This window comes from Trematomus bernacchii, unplaced genomic scaffold, assembly GCF_902827165.1.
Source record: "Trematomus bernacchii unplaced genomic scaffold, fTreBer1.1, whole genome shotgun sequence".
NCBI classification, from domain to species: Eukaryota; Metazoa; Chordata; class Actinopteri; order Perciformes; family Nototheniidae; genus Trematomus; species Trematomus bernacchii.
In genome coordinates this window covers 1,846,405-1,871,257 of record NW_022988082.1, presented here as the reverse complement: position 1 = coordinate 1,871,257, position 24,853 = coordinate 1,846,405, and the positions used below count along the sequence as shown (strand labels likewise).

The 24,853-nt window shown below is 44.2% G+C and overlaps 1 protein-coding gene across 1 annotated transcript; it reads left to right on the top strand.

Moving 5' to 3' along the window:
* The first annotated feature begins 916 nt into the window (after nucleotides 1–916).
* asb5b (ankyrin repeat and SOCS box containing 5b) lies at nucleotides 917–18,448 on the top strand. Its single transcript, XM_034120959.1, has 7 exons — nucleotides 917–1,096; nucleotides 13,004–13,083; nucleotides 14,204–14,311; nucleotides 14,415–14,568; nucleotides 16,132–16,266; nucleotides 17,843–18,034; nucleotides 18,145–18,448. The coding sequence occupies exons 1-7, from the start codon at nucleotides 940–942 to the stop codon at nucleotides 18,270–18,272; spliced, it is 954 nt and encodes a 317-aa protein (XP_033976850.1). The 5' UTR covers nucleotides 917–939; the 3' UTR covers nucleotides 18,273–18,448.
* The last annotated feature ends 6,405 nt before the right edge of the window (nucleotides 18,449–24,853 follow it).

The following is a 24,853-nucleotide window of genomic DNA, read 5'->3' as shown; positions in this document are numbered from 1 at the left end:
ACTTTTACCTAAGTACCATTCTTGATGCAGTACTTTGATTTGAAATTGAGTATTTTTACAGTGTGGTATCAGTACTTTACTTAAGTAAAGAGTCTGAATACTTTTTCCACCACTGCCTGCTGGAGACCGGACCTCAGAGTCGGAGAACATTGTCAGAGCAGGAGGAAAGACGTTTTATTTCCGGGTAACTTCAGACATGGCTTAAATGATGCTTCCTTTACAAACACAAACCTGCCAGTCTTTCTGAAGCCGTCCAGATCCTCACTGATCCTCCACCATTTCTCCATCAGTCCATCAGTCAATCGGTCGAAGACCCTGTAGCTTGTAAGCCTCTGCATGTCTCTGTCTAACCACTAGACGTTGTGGGAAGAGCTGAAAATGTAGCACATCAGAGAAGTTGACGTTACTCTTATTCTCTACCGTCCAATCCCCCTGGTGTTAAGCAAACCTCAGCCTGGCTCTTTTTTGCTTCTCATTAATGAAGAGCTTTTTTCCGAGCTTGACATTATTGAAACGTCCTCACAATGCACACACCCGAGCGGTGATGGTGAATTTGACTGAGACTGACCTGCACGCCATTACATTCCCTCATGATTCATCACGAGAAGATGGATGTCATAAAGTCAGCCAACAGCAAAGTGACAGGCTGCAGAGGAGGCTGAGTGTGTGTGTGTGTGTGTGTGTGTGTGTGTGTGTGTGTGTGTGTGTGTGTGTGTGTGTGTGTGTGTGTGTGTGTGTGTGTGTGTGTGTGTGTGTGTGGTCCACTTTAAGGACAGGAATAGATTCTCTCTTCCACACGTGGACGCGCATGTGAGATGATCATGTGCGTTTAATACAACAACAACAAATCCGTTACGCCAATCAGATTGCTCCGGCAGCTCCTGGCCCCGCCTCTCCCCGCTCTGAAGCTCGCGCTTTGCTGCTGCAGTCACACTGTTTATGAGAGGTAAACTCGTGAGGTTCAGCCTCTGGATTATGCCAGAGGTTCCATCCGGAGCTGCAGAGATGTCCCGGAAAAGAGTCGCTGAGCCCGGGCCCTTACCCGAGAACGTCCCGGAGAGGAAGAAGGCCTGCTGGGGCATCCTGACTAGCCAAGGTCGGTACCGTGCTGCGGGTTAAAGCACAGGCTGTTCATGCTGCTGAGGGGGAGTCTGTCACAACCTAAATATACAGAGAATATAATATATCTGCAGTGGTATAAAAAGGGAAAATCATTGAAGACTGAAAGGAAAAGCATTACCTTAAATAGGCTATAGGCTATATAGATCATATATATTATAACTTTGATCGTATAAAAACAAAAAATCAGTAAAGAATTAAAATAACCGCATAGGCTATATTCATTGTATGTATAGCCAACAGGTATTTGTTTTAATATTTGTTTTATATTTGATAGTCTTCTTTGGGGCTCCACAGTAATTTGGCTCCCCATGTTAACAGCCATGGTTCCATGAAACTGAAAAGAGAAAACAACTGTAAACCCTCCCTACTCTCAAACAGAATCTCTTATAAAAAAAAATATTTTATAAACCACTTTTGATATTTCCTTATCTTTCTATCATCAGCTTGAAGTTAAATTCAGTTGATATAGTAAATTATCAAAAACATGTTAGATTAAGCCAGTGTTTCTCAAAGTGGGGGGCACAAAAGAAAAAAAGATTGATTCGAAAATAATATGATACAGTACAGTACATGTACGTCTGGGTCTCTGTGTTTCATTCAAGCTTGGCTCTGTGTGTGTGTGGAACGAGCCATTTTGTGTGCGTGCGCGAGCGAGCGAGAGAGAGCGCACCGGTACCAGAGATCGTTGTTGTTAGCTTCTGGTGCTAGCGAGCTAGTGGCCGGGTCTCAAACGTTTTGGTCACGATTAATGTAAACAATTATTTCTGAGGCACACGTTTATATGATCATTATAGTTATAAAAAAATAAGAGAATAAATGAAAAACAGGTATGAAATACTATATGACAGTAAAAAAAGAATACAGTTTAAAAGGGGAGTGATTTCTAAAATATCCATAAAGAAATAGAAAATCTGTTTACAGTTCGGTTTCAAATGGGTGTTGAGAGATGTATCCATAGATCTCTTCATTTTGCTCTCAAAGTGCACCAGATTGATGCTTTTAACTTCAATATTTAACTCCCCCGGGGGAGCATGCCCCCGGACCCCCCTATGTTAGGTCCACTCCCCACCTTTACAAATAGCACTTTACCCCTGCTTACACCTATATGCCGTGAGCTGATTATCGAGCCTTCATTGTAACAGTCGCGGGTACACTGTGTATTTGCGTGGGGAGTGTTGCAGTAGAACATTCCACTGTAGCGCCCGGTACATTAATGGGAAACCCTACATGTTTGAGCATCCCTCTATGAAACGTCAAGCTACCCCACAGCACCCCCAAAATAAATCTCTGGCGCCGCCACTGAGCCTGCAAACCCGTTTGGAAGAAATGTGCAGTGCAAAACAGGCTCATTGCAGCCACTAATGCCAAATATCAGCATTTTCTTTCTTTTCATTTTTTTGCACAGATTGCAAAGTGGCAAAGTATTATAACTTATTGTTCTAGCAAAGGGATTGCACAATTGTATTATGTATTTATTTGTTGACCACACAGACTTATGGAGCATTGTTTTATTATCACTGTTCTAGCAAAGGAATGCACACGTTCATATTGATGTATTTTAATAAATGTTAACTTGGCCCATTACGTGACTATTTGTGTTGGGGGGGCCCAACTTTGTTTTTTCTCCAAAGGGTGGGCCTGACAGAAAAAGTTTGAGAACCACTGGATTAAGCCTGCCACTGTGTTAGTGCTGTTCAGAACACAAGAGAGTTGGAAAGCTTTTTTTTTCAGATTACTTGAACTAGAATTCTTAAAGCTATTCATGACAGAGGGCCTTTAAACTGCAGTATCATTATGGTTAAAGGTCTTTCGTGTAGTAGGCCTGTAATGTTTTTTTAAATGTGATTTGCTGAGAAGCATTGCAAAACAACATTTAGATTATGAGCAACTTTTCTTGAATTAAAAAAATTATAATTCGTGACTAGATTTGTATGCAAGCCAGAGTGAGAGAGTGAGTGTGAGAAATAACAACATGACACTACTCCCTATTGAGACAAATGCATGCTTCCAGCCATGGCATTGATTTTAAACCCTTAAATAGTCTATTTTAGCTTAATACTATTATTCATAAAGTAATGATATCGATATGCAGAATTTGAATTTGATTTAAATATCACAAAGGGGTCCATTTAATGATTTAGGTTAAGACAGTTCAGTTCTACAATTCTGTTCATCATATCAGAAGCGGTTTATAACAATAACAGAATCCTGTGACTTTTGGGACTTATCAAACCAATCTTTAAACTCAGATGTTCTCCTAGAGATTCTTTCCTGCCCATCACTGCTGTGAAAGCTTAAAGCTGCATGCCCTGGCTACGTTAAATGATTGATTAATACCCCTTTCACACCAACGGTGTTTCAGGGCCGGTTCGGTGCTGGTGCTTGAAAAGCACTGGGTTTTCCTGTTCACACCGCAGCGGAGCAGCGTCATAGCTCCGGAATCCGGTTCGTTTCGAGCACCAAAAAGTTGTCCGTCTAGAAGCAAGAACCGCATACGTCACGCTTACGTCGGAGGGGGGCGAGATTAACCTGAGCTAACACTTAAGGCGAGTACGGCAAATACAAGTTGTAACAAGCAGTAGTGCTGAGCAAAGTGACTAGAACGCAACCACACACTTGTTAAAAAAAACACACTTTATAAAGTCAGGCAACACTAACCAGGCTTCGTGTGATTCTGTTTACTTTGACCATCCGTTCGCTGTTATTGATCATTGTGGAGAGCAGGCAGACGTTTTGTTTGTTATTATAGCAGCTATCGGATGGAATCAATACATGGGCTGCACAGGTTGTCATGTCCGACTATCACAAGTAGAATCATAATGAAAAATACGTCGGTAAAAAGTGCCTGTAGAAAACTGCTTAGCAAGTAGTCAGTTTAGCTTCGGTTGCTATGCTAACATCACCCATGTTATACCAGAGAAACTTTCATAACAGCGTTGTGATGCCAAACAGCGTCAATTCAGACTGACACCAAACAGCGTCAATTCAGACTGACACACATTCACTTAAGGGGAACTGGGGATATGTATCAGCTGCTTGTGTGACAGTCAGACAGTGAATACTTTAGAGCCGTGTGAGCTAACCCGGAGCTAACGGGAGAATACACTCCCGTTGAAGAGCAGCCGGCCAGCACTGCAGCGGTCGGTAAATGCCGCTGAAACACATTAATAAACAATGAACCACGGCACTCTGGAGAAAAGTATAAGGTTGGAGAAGTCGTTATTTAATTTAATCTGGCTTCGTATGATTAAAAGCAACGCAGTCCCCCGGCCCGTTGTTGTGAGGTGAGCTCCGGCGTTGGGGAGAAACTCAGCGACGTAAACTGTGACGTCATGACGCAGCAGCGGCAGCACGAGTCGGGCTCTGAGCGGTGTGAAAAGAGCCGGCGCTAAACCGAAGAACCGGTTCTGAACCAGAAAAGCTCTAGCACGGAGCTTGAACCGGAGTTGCGTTGGTGTGAAAGGGGCAAAAGAGTGAGAGAGACCTGCCGAAGATCGGAAGGTTGTGAGTTCAAATCCCGCCTGGAACATCACCACTAGTGTGCCCTTAAGTAAGGCACTTAGCCCTTAGTTACTCCAGGGAAAATGTCCCAGTAATTGTACGTCGCTTTTGATAAAAGCGTCAGCTAAATGAAATGTAATGTAATGTAACTGTCAACATGCAGTCTCGCGCCTTGGAAATCAAACCAACAGAGGAGTTCTAGGGTCATTGTGGCAAAGATAGGTAGACTACTATGTGGAGCATTTTACAACAACAACAACAACAACAACAACAACAACAAATATAACAATATATATGCCGTTTTACAAGTATTTGCTGTGCGTTATATAGGCAGATTGAACTTTTCTTTCTAGAATTGAAAATCTGAGCAAATGATATGTCTGTATTTGTGAAGCAAAAGTCAGAACATTGCAGTGAATCAAAGAAATTGTGGAACATGAAGGAGACAAAGGTATAAAGAGGAAATGAGGGACAAATGAGTGAATGTGTTAGGTGGGTTAGCTGTGTCGTTGTTTGTCATGACCTTTCTTAAATAGCTGCTGGCATGTACAGAGGTCAGGGAAAAGGACCTCACAGACCATCTATATATGGCTGCCCCACCCCCTGTAACTGTTTACTCTCAGAAGATTAGATGATTTTAAGGCAGCTTAAAAGTGTGTTTTTGCTGGTACCTCAGATAGTTTGGATTGTTAGGTTCAAAGTTTATTTATATAGCCCAATACCACACATTTTACATTTGTCTCAGTGGAATTTACAGTTTGTACAGACTATGAATATGACACCCTCTCTCCTTGGACCCTCAGATCGGACAAGGAAAAACTTCCAAAGAAACCCCCCAGTTAATGGGGAAAAATAAAGAATCCTCGGGTAGAGAAACAGAAAGGGATCTGTCCCAGGACGGAGTGACGTGCAATAGATGCCGTGTGTAAATTGAAAAGTTAATACATTTACAACATAGGTAGTCCAAATGCTGGAGAATGCATGTGTCTATAATAAGAAGATGAATCCAGGAGGATGTCAACAATCCTGTGGGAGCCATCAGGGAAGTAGTATGATGAGAGTCAGGCAGGACCACAGTGACAGGTTCAGCCACGACTCAGGATCCAGGACTCAGGCTCCAGGACTCAGGATCCAGGACTCAGGAACCAGGACTCAGGATCCAGGACTCAGGATCAAGGACTCAGGATCCAGGACTCAGGATCAAGGACTCAGGATCCAGGACTCAGGATCCAGAACTCAGGATCCAGAACTCAGGATCCAGGACTCAGGATCCAGGACTCAGGATCCAGGACTCAGGATCTAGGACTCAGGACCACAGCAACAGGATCAGCCACGACTCAGGATCCCGGCGTAGATAGACACCAAAAATACATTTTGGGAATAGCTGGGTTATTGGGAACATGAGAGTACACAGGTACAGACAGACAGAAGGAAGAAGTAAGGTGTCCCCCGACAGTCTAAGCCTATAGCAGCAAACTAGGGGCTGAATCTAATCAGCCCTAACTATAAGCTTTATCAGTTCCAGGGAACTCACCAAGTGTCAGAAAACACAACCCTCTCTATTTTCCTCCATACCCAAATCTCTAAAAAAGGGGCTGCAACAGATCTGATAAAAACTCATCCAGATTTGAACACTGTCCTGACGTCAGTAAAGTGGTGCTACGGCTATTGGGCCAACTCTCCACCTATCAGGGGAATGTGGGGTTGGGCCACGGCCGGCCATTGCCGCTCGAAAGCGCTGGAGACGCTGTAGTACATATGCCAGGCCTGTAAGTGGCGCTGTAGTCTGCCACAAAAGCAGCGAAGAAGACTTCCCGTGCATGGTTGCCATGGTTACCCTTCTGTTTATTCTCCGCTGTGGCTCTTTTTCTCCCTCCCCGAGGCAAGCGTTTGCTCCCGCTGCTTTAATTCAATGCAATCCCTCCCCGTCGAGGCAAGCACTGTAATTCTCTCCGGTTAGTCCACCAGCAGATGACAAACACCCACCTCTCCGCCTCTTCCAAGGAACGAGGGGACCGTGCGGCAGAGTTTCAGTTAGGTTTTCTTTCGCCGGTCAAGATGTCCGTTAAAGTTTAAATCTTCCGGACAAAATTAGAAAAGTGTCGGTCAAAGGTCTTCTTTGTTATTTATTGAGCTTTAAAACAAATGAATAACGACTCTATATAATAATATAATAAAACACGGAGGACGGAGATCTATTTTTCTCCCCCTCTTCTGACTTGATCAGAGCAGCTCCCCTCTCCTGCAGGGGGGCGTGGTCAGCTGCAGCTCACAGAATCAGCCCCCTGCAAAAACAGGGCTGGAGAACAGCAAATAGAGCGAAATGAGGCATGGCTAAAATGCATGATCTGTTTGGTATTTTGAAAACAGAAACGTATAAATATACCTTATATAGGTATGACCCTACAATATATAATTTAAATATAGCATGACAGGTCCACTTTAAGGTAAGATGGCGCTTGCCCATTATGGGACTTGTAGGCGAGAAGAAGAATTTTAAAGGTCCCCTATTATGCAAAATGCATTTTTTTTATGTCTTTTATACATAAATATGTGTCCCTGGTGTGTCGGGAGACTCACCAAGTGTCAGAAAATAAAACCCTCTCTCTTTTCCTACTTACCCACATCTCTAAAAACGGGGGTTCAACGGAGCTGATCCAGATTTGCTGCGGTCATGACGACATTACTAAAATGTGGGCTGGCTTTACACCTACGGCCCTATCAGAAACGTTGCTGTATCAGAAACAATGCATGACGTGTTTTGGAAGTAATATGGTCTTTGTTTACATTAGCAAACATCGCTAACACTCAGACCTAACGCTGTACTCGAGAGGATATGTGTAAATAAGCCGGATATAAAAGGTACTGTCCTTGTAGTAAACCCGCGAGAGAGAAAGCATTTGAGCTCCATACTGTTTCAGAAATAATGCTTGATGTGGTTTGGAACATAATATGGTGTTTAGTCTTTAGTAACAGGGCTGAAATAGAGGGGGATGAGGCATGCTACATTGGGTGATCTGTTTGGTATTTAGAGCAAAACACTCCAGAGACATGTTTTGTGTAGATATGGCCCTATAATATATTGTTCAAATATAGCATTATAGGTGAGCTTTAAATTCTATCCTGTGTTCTATAGGGAGCCAGTGTAAGGCAGCCAGAACAGGAGTAATGTGGTCCCTTTTCCGTGCACACACGTGCTGCAGCATTTTGAATCAGCTGAAGCGACTTAACTGACTTTTTGGTATACACTGATAATAAAGAGTTACAATAATCCAGCCTTGAAGTAACAAATGCATGGACTATTTTCTCTGCATCGTTTTGAGGCAAGATATGCCTGATTTTTGCAATGTTACGTAGATGAAAGAAGGCGGTCCGTGAGATTAATTTTATGTGGGCGTTAAAGCTCCCATGTCATGCTTTTCCGGTTATTACCCGTCCCCTTGTGTGTTATGAAGGTTTTTATGCATGTAAACGGTGTGCAGAGTCAAAACCCTCAAAGTACACCCTGTAGCGAGTAAAACTCTAACACAGAAAATACCTCCCCAAAACGCCTCGTTGGAGATACGTCACTGCCCATTTGATTCTTCCGGGTACCGCATGATGTCATGCGGTACCCGGAACGAAATGGACCAATCCCGAAGAGCTATGGCCACACCAGCAGCAGCGTGTTCCTCCTCCAGAGGTTCGAAGAACCGGCATTTCACAGACGAAAGCTTCCAAAACATTGCCCAGTTTGAGGCCGGATATGCACAGCTTGTTTGGACCGTTTGGAGCAGGGGAAGATCTGGGTATACAACCTGTAAGTTTGCATTGTTATTTGTGTATTTATCAAACAAGACTGTTTAAATGTGTAAACTGTGTTGGACTGCTAAGCCATTGACACAGTGCTAACTGTGCTAACTAAGTTGCTAGCGTTTCCATATATCAACTCTAATATCAGCAGATGGCCTTGCATACATGTATCTCATAGCAGGAGAATGTCTGCATTCACACACAAAATACTCATACAGTATACTGTACTGTGATTTACCGTACATTGTGACCGTACATATACTGCATGTAGCTAACGAGGCTAGCTGTATGCTAGCGCAAAACAATGTATTCATGCAAGTTACATTGTATGGTAGCAGAATACCCGTATACGATTGCAATTATAAACACGTTATTGCTAGCCTAATATGAACCACTAGCTTTTGTTCATAGTAGTTTTATTACACTGCATTATAGTTGCCTTTCCTCCAAGCTAACGTTCATATCGTGTTAGCTACCAAGGTAAACAAAGCTAGGTTAGCATATTAGCAGGCAAGCTGTTCATTACACAACTACTACTAACGAATCTAAAACAACTAAGTTTCTCTAATATTTTGTGATTTGCATTTGATTTCGTCCAGCCAGATCCTGGCGGACAATCCATGACGTGCTAAAAGGCACTTCTACTACTACTGAGGCCTCGTGCTAAAAGGCACCGCACCGACTGTGCGCAGGCAAGATGCAAGGAGGAGGAATGGATGATATACCGTGTATATATGTATATTTATGTTCATTTTGTACATTTCTAAAAATAAAGTTTAATGGAAATACTTAGTAGGCCTATCCTTTCTTCCCTGAATTCATATATAGCAAACCATGATTTGATTTCTCATCAAACAGTAGTAGTTTATAACGGGTAAAAATAACTTACTCTTTGTTATGAGCGGCTCGTAGGCCACAAAGACAAAGAGACATACACGAGTTTACAAAACCACGGCACATTTATTGTGATAAATGCAGAGATAGGTGGTTGAGAGGATCGCAGAGTTAGTCTTCCTGCAGCCGCTTTGGAGAGAGACTGGGGCCGTAGTGTCCGGAGGTGTCCATGATCGTGCTGATTAGCCTCTTCAGCTCCACCCCATCGTAAGACAAAGGCCCTGGGGCCGTCACACTCTTCTATAACAACAGTTAAAAATATATATGTATATAAAATATACGGCTGTGCCGACGCCATGATAAGACTGATGTTACGCTGAGAGCAGCCGGGAAAAGCACTGTTAGACATGGGCGCAGCCTCTCTGGTGGTTGACTAATCAGAACGAGTGGCCGAGCTGACCAATCGGAGCACACTCGGCTCACAGGGAGGGGGGGGCAAGAGCTCCAACGAGTCGTTTAGTGGAGAAAGTGAATACTGCTGAATACACATGCTTGACAGAGATGCTGTATGCGAAACCAATGTGAGTTTGGAAAATTGCACAGTATAAATCTATTTTAGTATACCTCAACAATGTAATTATGATCAGTGGAAATGGCCATGACATGGGCCCTTTAAAGGATAAATCCTGATCAAATATATCACCAAGATTCCTTACAGTCTCACTGGAGGCCAAATTAATGCCATCCATAGTTAGTATATCTTTAGATAGTTCGTTTTGTAGATTCTTTGGGCCGAGTACAATAACTTCAGTTTTGGCCGTGTTTAACATCAACAAATGTAAGGTCGTCCAAGTTTAAAGTCCTTCAGGCAGTCTTGAATTTTATTTAGATGATTGCTTTCATCAGGCTTGATAGATAAATATAATTGAGTATCATCTGCATAACAATGAAAATGTACAGAGTGATTCCTTATAATATTGCCTAACGAAAGCATATATAATGTGAACAAAACAGAGCAGTCTGATGTGGAGCAACAGCCAGTCAGTTATCCAGCTACTTATTCAGTGAGCCAATAAGAGATATTCTTAGTATGTGAAGCAGTCTGTCAGTGTTCTGTGCAGCCAGTAAGGGGATCCTCCAGGCAGACTGACTTCATACAGTCAAACAGAAAGTGTCGTGGTCCTTTCACTTGCATAATTTAAAGATCACCTATTAAGCAAAATCCACTTCTTCATGTCTCTTCTACATCAACATGTGTCCCCTCTTCTTCATGTCTCTTCTACATCAACATGTGTCCCCTCTTCTTCATGTCTCTTCTACATCAACATGTGTCCCCTCTTCTTCATGTCTCTTCTACATCAACATGTGTCCCCTCTTCTTCATGTCTCTTTTACATCAACATGTGTCCCCTCTTCTTCATGTCTCTTCTACATCAACACGTGTCCCCTCTTCTTCATGTCTCTTCTACATCAACATGTGTCCCCTCTTCTTCATGTCTCTTCTACATCAACATGTGTCCCCTCTTCTTCATGTCTCTTCCACATCAACATGTGTCCCCTCTTCTTCATGTCTCTTCTACATCAACATGTGTCCCCTCTTCTTCATGTCTCTTCTACATCAACATGTGTCCCCTCTTCTTCATGTCTCTTCTACATCAACACGTGTCCCCTCTTCTTCATGTCTCTTCTACATCAACACGTGTCCCCTCTTCTTCATGTCTCTTCTACATCAACACGTGTCCCCTCTTCTTCATGTCTCTTCTTCATCACATGTGTCCCCTCTTCTTCATGTCTCTTCTACATCAACATGTGTCCCCTCTTCTTCATGTCTCTTCTACATCAACATGTGTCCCCTCTTCTTCATGTCTCTTCTTCATCAACATGTGTCCCCTCTTCTTCATGTCTCTTCTACATCAACATGTGTCCCCTCTTCCTCATGTCTCTTCTACATCAACATGTGTCCCCTCTTCTTCATGTCTCTTCTTCATCAACATGTGTCCCCTCTTCTTCATGTCTCTTCTACATCACCATGTGTCCCCTCTTCTTCATGTCTCTTCTTCATCAACATGTGTCCCCTCTTCTTCATGTCTCTTCTACATCAACATGTGTCCCCTCTTCTTCATGTCTCTTCTACATCAACATGTGTCCCCTCTTCTCCATGTCTCTTCTACATCAACATGTGTCCCCTCTTCTTCATGTCTCTTCTACATCAACATGTGTCCCCCTCTTCTTCATGTCTCTTCTACATCAACATGTGTCCCCTCTTCTTCATGTCTCTTCTACATCAACATGTGTCCCCTCTTCTCCATGTCTCTTCTACATCAACATGTGTCCCCTCTTCTTCATGTCTCTTCTTCATCAACATGTGTCCCCTCTTCTTCATGTCTCTTCTACATCAACATGTGTCCCCTCTGTGGAAAGAGACTCTGAAAGTTTCAGGAACAAAGATTCTTTCTCTTTTTGTCCTGATCCATTTCTATAAAAACCTGTCTGAAAATGAGCTGATCAGATTTTGGCCACTTGATGATGTCATGACGATGTTTTGTCTTGTGTAACCATTATCCAATCAGCAACCAAGGTAACCCCCCCCCCCACCTTATCACCTGAATCTCCTCCTAGAGCACCATTGAGTTATTTGTAACCAAATCTCTCTCAGAGGGGCGTGGGGAGGGGCTCCTTATTTTCATCTGAAGTAACAGACAGAGAATCAGCACTTTTGAAACAGGGCTGAAACAGAGGGGGTTATGGGTAATGCTGCAATGATCTGTTTGGTGTTTGGAGCCAAACACTTCAGAGACATGTTTTGTATATATTAAGACCTAATATATTGATGAAAAACAGGATAATAGGGGACCTTTAAGATATAGATATAAATGTGTTACAGTACACTGTATATCTAGCGGTGGTTGGATGTGCCATGGGGAGACGGAGATATGGGTATGTTGCGCAAGACCGGTGCAGTTATTGATACCACAGCTGTTGAGAAAGAGCTCACTATCACTAAATATAACCACAGCCAGCCATGCTGAAGTACTGCTACAGCAGATCTTTCCTTTTCATTCAAGATGAGTGTGGCTACAACTGCAATTAATGTCAGTAAATATAAAATAAAGATACTGCTTTGTACAAGTTTAAATGATTTGGCTTTGCATATTTTGTTTAAATGAAAAAGAAATTGGATGTATATTTAACTTGATAAGAGTGTTTGCTCTGAAGCAGTGAACTTTTGTGAACAATTGAACTCATCCTGGTGCCTCCGACTAAGTCAGTGTGTAGACCATACAGTCCTATTTAAAGAAAATAGTTGGAAAATATGATTTCTGGGAATCACTGAGAAAACGGCCCAGGTTTTGCTGTCGTTCTTCAGCATAATATGTATGAGACAGACAGTAAATGTTCAAAATCAATGTACAGTAAAATGCTGCATACTTGGCTGTATTATATACATGTATTAATGTTTCAACATATATTACTTGAAGTCGGCAAAATCCTAAATGTTCAAATCTTATACATGGTTAAGTTTTTAAGTTGCTATAATGTATCATTGTTTCCTTGTCTATATGTATGTGTGTGTGTGTGTGTGTGTGTGTGTGTGTGTGTGTGTGTGTGTGTGTGTGTGTGTGTGTGTGTGTGTGTGTGTGTGTGTGTGTGTGTGTGTGTGTGTGTGTGTGTGTGTGTGTGTGTGTGTGTGTGTGTGTGTGTGTGTGTGTGTGTGTGTGTGTGTGTGTGTGCGTGCGTGCGTGTTTTGTGTCCAGGGTCCTGGGCAGATCGCTCCCCTCTCCATGAAGCAGCTTCTCAGGGTCGACTGCTAGCCCTGCGCACTCTGCTGGCCCAGGCAAAGTCCACACACACACACACACACACACACACACACACACGCTAAAACATTCACAAACTTCTTCTTTATAACCCTGTTTGAAGTGTTACATGTTGTAATCTGCAGGTAAAACAGGATGTTTACTTGAAATTTGGGGAAAGACTAAATATAAAACACAAAATGGCTAAAACACTCGTAATGATGCAAACAATGGTCATATCTGAAGTCTTCAGATCATTAAAGAAATGTTGCAGCAGTGCTAAAAAAAAGAAGGGACAATTACCTGTACATCCAGTCACTATAATAAAAAAAACATAATAAAAAAAAAGGTTTTTATTATGGTTTCTGATGCATACCAACACAAAGTCAGGTTTGAAGAATGAAACCTAAATCGTTGATCTTGTTTCTTGGCTTCCTGATTTGAAGAAGAGCAACAGAGATATTGAATAACATTCCCACAGCTGCATTATCACCACTATGGAGTGCAAATATCTCCTCCCTATGGTGATCAGATCGCTCTCTGTTTATCATGTGTTTGTAGCTCATTTGACTTCTAACCTTTTCAATAACAATATATTCTTATTTAATCTTTAATTTGTAAGTAGACTATTTAAAATGCTTTTGATTCTGAAAATGTAATTTGTTCTACTGGACACTTTGTATGTATTCATTTATATAATCAGTCTATAATCGTACCTTGAGCCCACTAGCTGAAAACAATAGCATTCAATCCTGAAAACACATTTAAAAGTTCAGCTGCCATCTTAAAACACTTTGTTTTTTTAGGAGTGTTGTGTCACATCTGTAGTACACAATCAGGTTTTCATTTCTGGAGCAGTTCCTAAATACATTTATACAACATGAAGCTTGAACATTTGCCAGCAATCTTTAGAAGATGTCCTGAATACATTAAATTGTCTTGCCTCATGTATTCATCCTTTCTGTCATTGGTGTTCTTTAAGTAGCAGAATCAAATTATGAAGTTTGACAAAACATGTCCTGGAAATATGCCAATAATCCTTTCACTATCATTCACTCAGAATGAATTCAAATCAGATAAACAAGTCAAATAGAAAGACTGATTCATTGTTATCCATAAACACCTTAAATCATTACGCTTTGTGTTGTGATATTTTAGGGATATCACGCCAACATTGTCACCATCGATCATGTGACCCCTCTTCATGAAGCCTGTCTCTCAGGAAATGTAGCCTGTGTCCGAGCATTAATAAATGCTAACGCTAATGTAAGTATTCTTCTTATCACCACCATTGTTATATGTCACCCTGTGTCCATGTATCCCTTAACAGCTGCTATTGTATCGCTCACTCCTTTGTGTGTGTGTCTAGGTAAATGCTGCTACCATTGATGGTGTCACACCTCTGTACAACTGTTGTGTCTCAGGGAGTGTTGGTTGTATGGAACTACTGCTGCAGAATGGAGCGCACACACAGACATCACACACACACTTCCCCTCTGCTCTGCATGAAGCCTGCAAGAGAGGTAAATACACAGAACACAACCCTTGTGTGCAGTCTGATGTAACAGCTCAGAACCAGCGTCATCTGTAGTCAGTTTGATCAGTGTGTGTGCCCAGGCATCTATAATGCACAATATCCCAACAAACAAGATTTTGTTGGAATTTTGTCCCAATGACTCATCTCACTTGAGCATGGTGGAAATGTTTCCAAGTAAAACAGATCAGCGGCTGCAACAAGGCGACTCCCCTTGTTGTAGTCTGATTGTATAAAAGTCTATACCTTCTTTCTTTATCTTCCTGATGCATTTAAGATCTCAAACCCAGTGCCAAATATCTTTCAAAACAGCATGATTCTTGATTCATGATTCATTCGTTAATTTAGTCATATATGGCCCAGTTAGAGTATAATAGATTAAGCAGGGTATGCTTTAAGCGGCACTGGTGATTGACAGGTCACTTTGAATGTTTTTTACATGTTTTATGAAAGTTAATTGTACATTTTAATATCTCGTAAAATTGTCGTTAAGCGTTCAGTCGTACTTTGCTCCACCGTCTCTGTCACTTCTGGTTCCAAACAAAACCAGATGGCAAACTTGAGGTTACAAAACTGCAGTCCACTGCAGGGCCTCGCACGGCTTAGTACGGTATAGTTAGGCCTTGGTAGGCCAGGCTCACTTTATGCTGCGTTTCCATTACAGTTTAGTAGCTGAGGCAGTAACTATAGTAACGCAGTGTAGGCGGAGCCGTGACGTCATCTTCAATGCGAACCACAGAAAACCAACATCAGCCGTTAGCTGTTAGCACTCAGAGCTCACAGCTCCTCATATCTGTTCAGAAACTAGACAAAAGTGAAACAAGTACAAACCACAGACTGCCTGTGTCATGGTGAATACAGTCGCTGCTTTATTTATGTCTGTATAGGCCGTTGTTGTGAGTGTGGACGGTCGGAGCATATACTGCGTTAGCTTAGCCAATCTCCATTTAGAAAACACGCATTTTAAAAGGTTTTTCGCCTGCCGTCTGTCTGCAGACTTGTCAAAGCATTAATTCATGGTTTTTACTAACCGGTATCAGTATGTTGTTACTTCGGCATCATTTTGAAACGTGTATTACAATTCAATCACGGTAAAATATGTTCATTTTGTTGTAGTTGTAGCCCCCTTGCCAGCGATTCTCTCACTAGTTTAGCATATTCAGCCCGGTTGTTGGCCCGGAAAGAACCTGGATTTTGGAGAGCCAGAAAAACTGTGAAACAGTACCCGTTAGCCGGAACTACCCCTAGTGGAAACGCAACAAAAAACAGGCCGGGTTTGGCACGGCACGCTTAAACCGCGCTCCGTGCTGTAGTGGAAATGCGCCATTATGTCACAGGCACACTTTTTCCAACCCTTACTTCTGATGTAAGCTATATATATATATATATATATACTTCTTATATAACTACACATGACCTAGTGAAACCTGGAGAGTGCAAGGATATTGCTAAATAAAATAAACTGTGTGTGTGTGTGTGTGTGTGTGTGTGTGTGTGTGTGTGTGTGTGTGTGTGTGTGTGTGTGTGTGTGTGTGTGTGTGTGTGTGTGTAGGTAACACCACGTGTGTAGAGTCCCTGCTGTCTCACGGAGCAGATCCAGACTATGAGAGGTCCCACCTGGGCTCTCCTCTCTACATCAGCTGTCTGCACGGACACACAGCCTGCTCAAAGGTTCTGCTGCAGAGCGGTGGGTCAACATTCTGCCTTTTCATTTCAAATAATCTATGCTGCATCATTGTGATTCATATGAATGAAAATGCATTGCACTTTACTAGCCACAAACAAAGAAATGTTAGGATATAATGGATGCATCAATATAGCATTCACTTTAAGTTACATCTGCTATGAGTTCTTACTACAGATGGTTATTTGGGTGTTTAGGAGATGTGGTCATATTGTATTATAAGCCCATCAGCCAACCACTAGTTTATAACTAGGCAAGAGCATTCATAAGACATGTATCATCTGTTATAATTCATATAAATATTTTTTCAGGACTATTAATATAGTGCAGCATAAAGCATTATGTGTTTTCGTGAGTGTAGTCATTAAGCATTATAAATGCATTATAATTCACTGTGAATGTCCATATAGACAGTCAATGTATTGTCAATCTTCTGTGTGTGAGATACAGACAGGGAGATCTAAATGCTGTTTCTCACAATCCTGAGAACTAAAAATAAACTTTTAATTATAATGAATGAACTTTAGATGTGGCTTTCATAGAAACGGTTACCAGGTGCTCTTAATTCCGGGCCAAAAATCATCCCAGGATATATCTCTGATAATAGTTGTTCCACATTACCTCAGAGATTCCTCTCGGTCTGCAGTTCAGAACAATTTTGGATTGTAAGCCGTTAAAACTGAGCAATGCTTAAAGGTGAACCCTTGCCACAGGCCTTAGTATTGCCATTTTCTTTTCCCTTTAGGAGGTGGCTTGGTTAAGGGATTTTCAGTACGTAATGTTTAACAAAAAATGCAATCAAGAACAGAAACATTCTTTCTTCGTTCTAGTTTTATTGTTTTATGTCTTATAATAATAATAATACATTGTATTTATATATAGGCGCCTTTCAAGGCTATCAAGGTTGCCGTACATACAAGATACACAAAAAACAAAACAAAATATTATATATATTTATGTTGCCTTGTTGGTGGAGCCTGGGACTTAAAGTGGACCTATCATGCTATATTTGAATAATATATTGTAGGGCCATACCTATATAAGGTATATTTATACGTTTTCTTTTTCAAAATAACAAACAGATCATGCATTTTAGCCATGCCTCATTTCGCTCTATTTTGCTCTCCTCCACCCTGTCTTTGCATGCGCTGCAGCTGACCACGCCCCCCTGCAAAGGAGGGGGCCGAGTTACGAGCGTTGTGTTACCATGCTGTTACCATGCCACGGCAACCTCTCATTCCCCTGATAGGTCAGCTCCTCCGTCCTGACGTCAGAGAAATGTTCAAATCTGGATCAGTTTTTATCAGATCCGTTGCAGCCCCGTTTTTAGAGATTTGGGTATGGAGGAAAATAGAGAGGGTTGTGTTTTCTGACACTTGGTGAGTTCCCTGGAACACCGGGGACACATATTCATGTATAAAAGACGTACAAAAGTGCATTTTGCTTGATAGGTCCCCTTTAAGATTTCCATTGTATAACTACACGGTAGCTACTGTGCATATGACAAGTCTTTGTACTTGAACTTTGAACTAAATGTAATATACAAAATCTCAACTCCCCTTGTCTATGTCTTCTCTAGGAGCCAATGTTAATGTAGGCCAAGAAGGGGACAGTCCTCTGCATGCCGCTGTCAGACAGGACTCTGCAGATCAGGTGTCCCTGTTACTGGACTATGGAGCTGATGTGAACATCAGAGACAGTAACCATCAGCGGCCTGTGGAGATAGCGCCTACTGCTGGAAAAACACAACAACTGCTGCTGACATTTGAAGGTATTGCAACATCTTCTACTGCAGTAATTCTCAATGCATATGCATTGTATAACTCAGAATCAAACAGAGCTTTATCACAACAGTAATAGGTAATCACTCTCTCTCTCTAGTTGCTCCGAGGAGTCTCTGCCAGTTGTGTCGTCTTCAGATCAGGAACCTGATTGGACGATCCAGACTGAAGCTGCTCCCCCTCCTTCCTCTCCCTCCCCTGCTCACTCACTATCTGGAGTATACATAGGATGATGGGCACGCATGCGTCATGACAGCGAGGATCAACCACAATTCAAATTGTCTTTATTTAACACTTCAAATTCCAAGGTGGCAGCCAAGCCCCTTATTAACCACATTTTATCTCAACTCATAACAATGTTTTGAACTTTATGGTCTTTACATAAAAAATCACTGGAAAATCTATCTACTGTATGCTGTGCTTATTAGGTGCCTCGCCTTTGTGTTGTCATAACTGGCATATATATGTTTATTTTAAATGTTTATTCAATAGGACTTGAATATTCCCTTTGACAGATGATTTTCTAACCGATACTGACAAGCTGATCCAGACTTCAACTATGATGGTTAAGACCAATATAATATCGGAAATATTGGAACTTATTTTTCCATTGGCTAGTGCTGGCCTTCAGGTGTCTATATGTAAATGTGATACGAATAAATGATGTCATGTCTGACATGACTTCACTGACCTTTCCAGCACTCTTCAGCATTGAGGAGGCTCACACTAGTCTGTCAGTTTACAGATTAGTCCTGCTGAGTCTACTGAGAGGCCTGGCTGTGTATTTCTGGAGTCTTTCGTCCAAGGATTGGCAACATGCTAAATAACCTCTATTGCGGCTTTCACACCAGCGCTTTTCCCTTTCTAGCTCCTAGCTAGAGCTTTTCTGGTTCAGCTCCGGTTTCCCTTTTCAGCTCCCGCTCTGTTCACACCGCCCAGCTGCCGCTGCTGCGTCATGACGTCACCGTTTACATCGCTGATTTTCTCCCCAACGGAGCTCACAACAACAACAACAACGGGGGACTGCGTCGGGTCGATGATCGTGTTGCTTTTAATCATACGAAGCCAGATAAATTAAATAACGACTTCTCCAACCTTATGCTTTTCTCCAGAGTGCCGTGGTTCATTGTTTATTAATGTGTTTCAGCGGCATTTACCGACCGCTGCAGTGCTGGCTGCTCTTCCACGGGAGTTTATTCTCTATTAGCTCCGGGTTAGCTCACACGGCTCTAAAGTATTCACTGTCTGACTGTCACACAAGCAGCTGATACATATCCCCAGTTCCCCTTAAGTGAATGTGTGTCAGTCTGAATTGACGCTGTTTGGCATCACAACGCTGTTATGAAAGTTTCTCTGGTATAACATGGGTGATGTTAGCATAGCAACCGAAGCTAAACTGACTACTTGCTAAGCCGTTTTCTACAGGCACATTTTACCGGCGTATTTTTCATTATGATTCTACTTGTGATAGTTGGACATGACAACCTGTGCAGCCCATGTATTGATTCCATCCGATAGCTGCTATAATAACAAACAAAACGTCTGCCTGCTCTCCACAATGATCAATAACAGCGAACGGATGGTCAAAGTAAGGTTTCCTGCACGCCTCGACGTAAGAGACGTAAGCGACGCCGCGTCATAGCTCCGAAGCTCTTGCCTCTAGACCGACAATTTTTTGGAGCTGGAAGTGAACCGCATTCCGGAGCTATGACGCGGCGCCGCTGCGGTGTGAACAGGAAAAACCGGCGCTTTTCCAGCTCCAGCTCCGAGCCGGAGCTGGAAAAGCGCCGGTGTGAAAGGGGCATGAGACACCCACACCATGATCCAACTCTCTTCATGCCATCTCCAGATTGTGTTAAAATTGGCAAGAACATGTAGACTACACTCTACATTGCTTTTTAAACATTTGGGTCAATATCACTATAAAGTAACTTTGGTGTCCCCATCAGAATCACTCAGTTATCATGAAAATGTAGCAGAATAATGAAACTGAGGTCTTATTATAAAAGGCCAAACATTTACACACATATCAGTACAATGGTAAGTCTCTTGAAATGTGTTTCCTTCATTTTATAACTTGTTTTTTCATTGGATGTACGTGATTTTGGCATGTCCCACACACTACTCTGCTAAATACAGTGTGTGTAATAAGTGGTTAAATGATACTACATTTAAAAAAAAAAATGATATGGTTTTATTGTCCACGAGTTATTTGATAAAACGAGTCATTTTGATCATGTATATTATATTTTCATAATAATATTGAACATTTTTCATGTGTCCCTGACATTTGCTGTCCACCCTGTCATTAAGGAGTAACTGCCCTATAAAAAACCTTCTGATGTTTTCAGTGACATTACTACCACCATTTTGTCTTTCCTCAATGGAGGCTGAGACATTGGCTAGTTGCAAAGTAAGTTTTTTAACTTGTATTTCGAAATTGTAATCATAATATGTGTGTAGTTGGATGTTGTCAAGCTTAACATGTCCACTCTGTCATAGTGAAATGTCAATTAATATTAAAACCTTTCAGAAATTCGAAATATATTTGTCAAACAGTACACAGTCACCTTGCTAACTGAATCATGTTGCTAACTGAACACCATGTGCTCATTAAATGCTAATATTAGCCAAAAATGTCCACCCTGTCATTGTCCACCCTGTCAGCAAGCCTTCCATAAATAATATAAAATGTACATTTTCAGAAAGCTATAGTCCCTTTCTCAACAATATATTTCAGTTAATGGAAAAAGTATTTGGATAATAATGAAATTATGGCAAACTATTTGTACCATTGTCCACCCTGTCAGCAAGCCTTCCCATGACAGCGTGGACATTGTTGAGATCTCCATATTAGGTTGAATAATTAAAACGAAAGTTATAATAAAATATAATCAATTATATTCTTGTATAACCCACAATGAAAATGCTTCATATTTTATGATTTTCTATATTTACAGTATAAACAAAACACAAGTGGTTTGTTAAATTGAGTGTGTAAGGCCTAACAATGGTTTATGGGTGTCACTGATAAGAGAGGAGGCAGTTTCTTCCCTCTTCCTACAGCGGTGCATAAGGAGGGGGGCTCCTGACTTAGTGATAAAGAACTGAGGCCCCAAAAAGGTGTTTTTGCCATAGCCGAGAATAATGTTCTAGTTCTGCACATTAGAGGTCATGAACTTTTGTTACATAAGTCGGAACCAGGGCCAAAAGGGTGGGTGGAGGGGGTCTGGAGGACGGGCCCGGAAGGGGTCCCGGGCGGACGGCCCGGGGGCAAGGCAGAGTCCAAAAAGGGGCGAAGGCCACAGCGGGCGAACTCAGGGGCCCGGGCATGAGAGCGAAGGCAGCGGCTGGAAGAGTCAGGAGGCCGGGCTCGAGGGCGAAGACCACGGCTGGGGAACTCAAGGGGCCGGGCTCGAGGGCGAAGGCAGCGGCTGGAAGAGTCAGGGGGCCGGGCTCGAGGGCGAAGACCGCGGCTGGGGAACTCAGGAGGCCGGGCTCGAGGGCGAAGACCGCGGCACTCAGGGGGCCGGGCTCGAGGGCGAACAAGAAGGCGGGACGGGCAGGAAGACGCTGACGGGACAGCTCCGGAGGACGGGCAGGAAGGCGCTGACGGGACAGCTCCGGAGGCCGGGCAGGAAGGTGCTGACGGGACAACTCCGGAGGACGGGCAGGAAGGCCATGACGGGACAGCTCCGGAGGACGGGCAGGAAGGCGCTGACGGGACAGCTCCGGAGGACGGGCAGGACCCCTTGTCGGCCGGACAGGAACCGGAGCCGACGGAACAGGCGTAGACGGGATCCTGGACATGACATGGACCGGTGTCAACGGGACCCCGGACGGAGCAAGGGCCGGTGTCGACTGGACCCCCAACGGCGGGACCTCCAACAGGACAGGACACAGAGTTGGCAGGGCCCCCGGGAGAACAGGTGTCGGCGGGACCTCCAACAGGACAGGACACAGAGTTGGCAGGACCCCCGGCGGGACAGGTGTCGGCGGGACCCCCAACGGAACAGAACATGGAGCTGGCAGGACCCCCGGCGGGACAGGTGTCGGCGGGACCCCCAACAGAACAGGATATGGTGTAGGCAGGAAACCCGGCGGAGCAGGTGTCGGCGGGACCCCCAACAGGACAGGATCTGGTGTTGGCAGGAAATCCGGCGGAGCAGGTGTCGGCGGGACCCCCAACAAGACAGGATCTGGTGTTGGCAGGAAACCCGGCGGAGCAGGTGTCGGCGGGACCCCCAACAGGACAGGATCTGGTGTCGGCGGGACCCCCAACAGGACAGGATCTGGTGTTGGCAGGAAACCCCGGCGGAGCAGTAGTCGGCGGGACCCCCAACGGGACAGGACATGGGGTTGGCAAGACCCACAGCGGAACAGGTGTCGGCAGGACCCCCAACGATACTGGACGTGGAGTTGGCAGGACCCTCAGCGGAACCCCCAACGGCACAGGACATAGAGTTGGCAGGACCCCCGGCAGAAGAGTAGTCGGCAGGACCTCCAACGGCACAGGACATAGGGTTGGCAGGACCCCCGGCAGAAGAGTAGTCGGCGGGACCCCCAACGGCACAGGACATAGGGTTGGCAGGACCCCCGGCAGAAGAGTAGTCGGCGGGACCCCCAACAGGACAGGACATAGGGTTGGCAAGACCCCCGGCAGAAGAGTAGTCGGCGGGGACCTCCAACGGCACAGGACATAGGGTAGGCGTCGGCCGTAGAGCCAACAGGACACGGGGGGCTGGCGTCGGCCGTAGAGCCAACAGGAGACGAGGTGCTGGAGTCGGCCGGACCACCGACAGGACACGAGGGGCTGGAGTGGGCCGAACCGCTGACAAAGCCCGGGGGGCTGGCGTCGGCCGGGGAGCCAGTACTGGAGCCGAAACTGGAGTCGGGATCATGGCTGCTGGGACCGGAACAGAGGCCGGAACCATGGCTGCTGGGGCCAGAACTGGGGCTGGAACCATGGCTGCATGGGCCGGTTCTGGAGCCGGAACCATGGCTGTGTGGGCCGGTTCCGGAGCCGGAACCATGGCTGTGTGGGCCGGTACTAGAGCAGGCACCATGGCTGCTGGGCACGGAACCGGAACACGGAACCATGGCTGTGTGGGATGGTACTGGAGCACGGAACCATGGCTGTGTGGGCTGGTACTGAAGCCGGAACCATGGCTGCTGGGGCCTGTACTGGAGCCCAAAGCATGGCTTCTGGGGCTCGGGCTGCTAGCCTGGACTTGCGACTCCTTCTCTTATGAGCCTTTTGGAGACTCCTTGGACCTCCAAAAGCCAGACGAGTACCCGAGAACGGCTCCTGGACAGGAGCAGGAAATGGGGAAGAAGCAGGGGTTGACTCCAGACGGAACACACCGAGATGCATGGTGTCAGGTTGGGAATTGGGAGGCAGGGGGCTAGCATGCCTGGGGCTAGCAGGCCAGGAAACAGGTTTGACCTCAACGCTACCAAAAAAGTCCTCAATCCACTCGGGTAGTAACTCCCTTAACCAGGGCCTTGAGGTTACTTCTTGGCGTGCCGTAGAAATGATAGACTGCCTCTCTTCACTACTGGAGGCATATCGAAAGTCATTCCTCAAGCATGTTAAATTGTACGTCACCTCGTACAAGCTGTCTGCTGGGTCCATTTCTGGTCGGTTCATTCTGTTAGGTAGCGTGGAAACGGTAGGACCCAAATGCAGAACAAAAAGAGGTAACAGGTCTAGAAACAAAAAATGAGCTTTATTTACAAAGCTGATGAGAAAAAAAGCATGGCATGGATAACATGGGTAGCACTAGGAATAATCGTGACCAACATGGAGGGAGACAGGAGAAACCAACAATGAACCGACAAGGCACACAGGGGAAGACAAGACTAAATACAGAGAGGGGTAATCACAAGACAAGACACAGCTGGGGTAAGGGAGGCAGAAACACAAGGGCAACAGGTGAACACAATCAGACAATCAGACACACCAGGGAAACTAACGACAGGAAGGCAAACACAGGAAGAAGGAACAGAGAAGACACAAGGGGCCGTTCTCATTTCATCAAATCCCCCTCCTCGACTCCTCGACTCCTCGGTCCTCCGGTAGTGACCCGGAAATGAATTTTAGCGCGCCATGTTGAAGGACATCTCATTTCTCTAAATGCACATCGAGGACCGAGCATCGAGCGTCGAGGAGGCTCTCTGGAGGAGCTATAACCGAGGATACACTGATGGGTCCTCCACGGTCCTCCACGGCTCCTTCGTGGATGCATTTCCGGGAACAGAGATGTTTCAAAGAGTCGTGACGCACGGCCGGACTTATCTCAGCCAATGACAGCTCTGCATGCATCCCCTGGATATTATTTTATTAACTGCTTTCATCGCGACGCGATGTTTACAGTGAGAACAGCTGTGAGGTCCGTGCAAAAAGCAGAGCAGTGTGTATAATATATATCACTCAGTATAACAGGCCTACTCTCTTTATTTGCTTTAGTTTAGTAGATATCTACAAACAAAGAGTCGATATTTTTCTAAAACCATTTAGTGCTTCACATAATAAAATACACAACGGCTGTAGCCTGATTATATGCTTTAGGAGCTGTAGGTGCGTGTGTGTGGTGTAGGTGTGTGTGCAGTGGCGACGCCAGGGTATGGCTGGGGTAGGCTACAGCCATACCAAGAAATGGCTTAGCCCCACCTTAGCCCCACCATGAAAAATGGTGTTAAAGTAAGCAAAATAAAGTCCGTCAACTCGCACGGAGTAAATTGCACAGACAGCAGTTAGTAAGATTGATTTCAGTAGCCACTTGTCTGGAAATACCGAAGACTAGAAA

Coding starts and splice junctions, on each gene's coding strand:
- asb5b (XM_034120959.1), top strand. CDS start 940: ATGAGAGGTAAACTCGTGAGGTTCAGCCTCTGGATTATGCCAGAGGTT. Junction 14,569..16,131: donor GCATGAAGCCTGCAAGAGAG/GTAAATACACAG, acceptor GTGTGTGTGTAG/GTAACACCACGTGTGTAGAG. Junction 16,267..17,842: donor AAAGGTTCTGCTGCAGAGCG/GTGGGTCAACAT, acceptor TGTCTTCTCTAG/GAGCCAATGTTAATGTAGGC.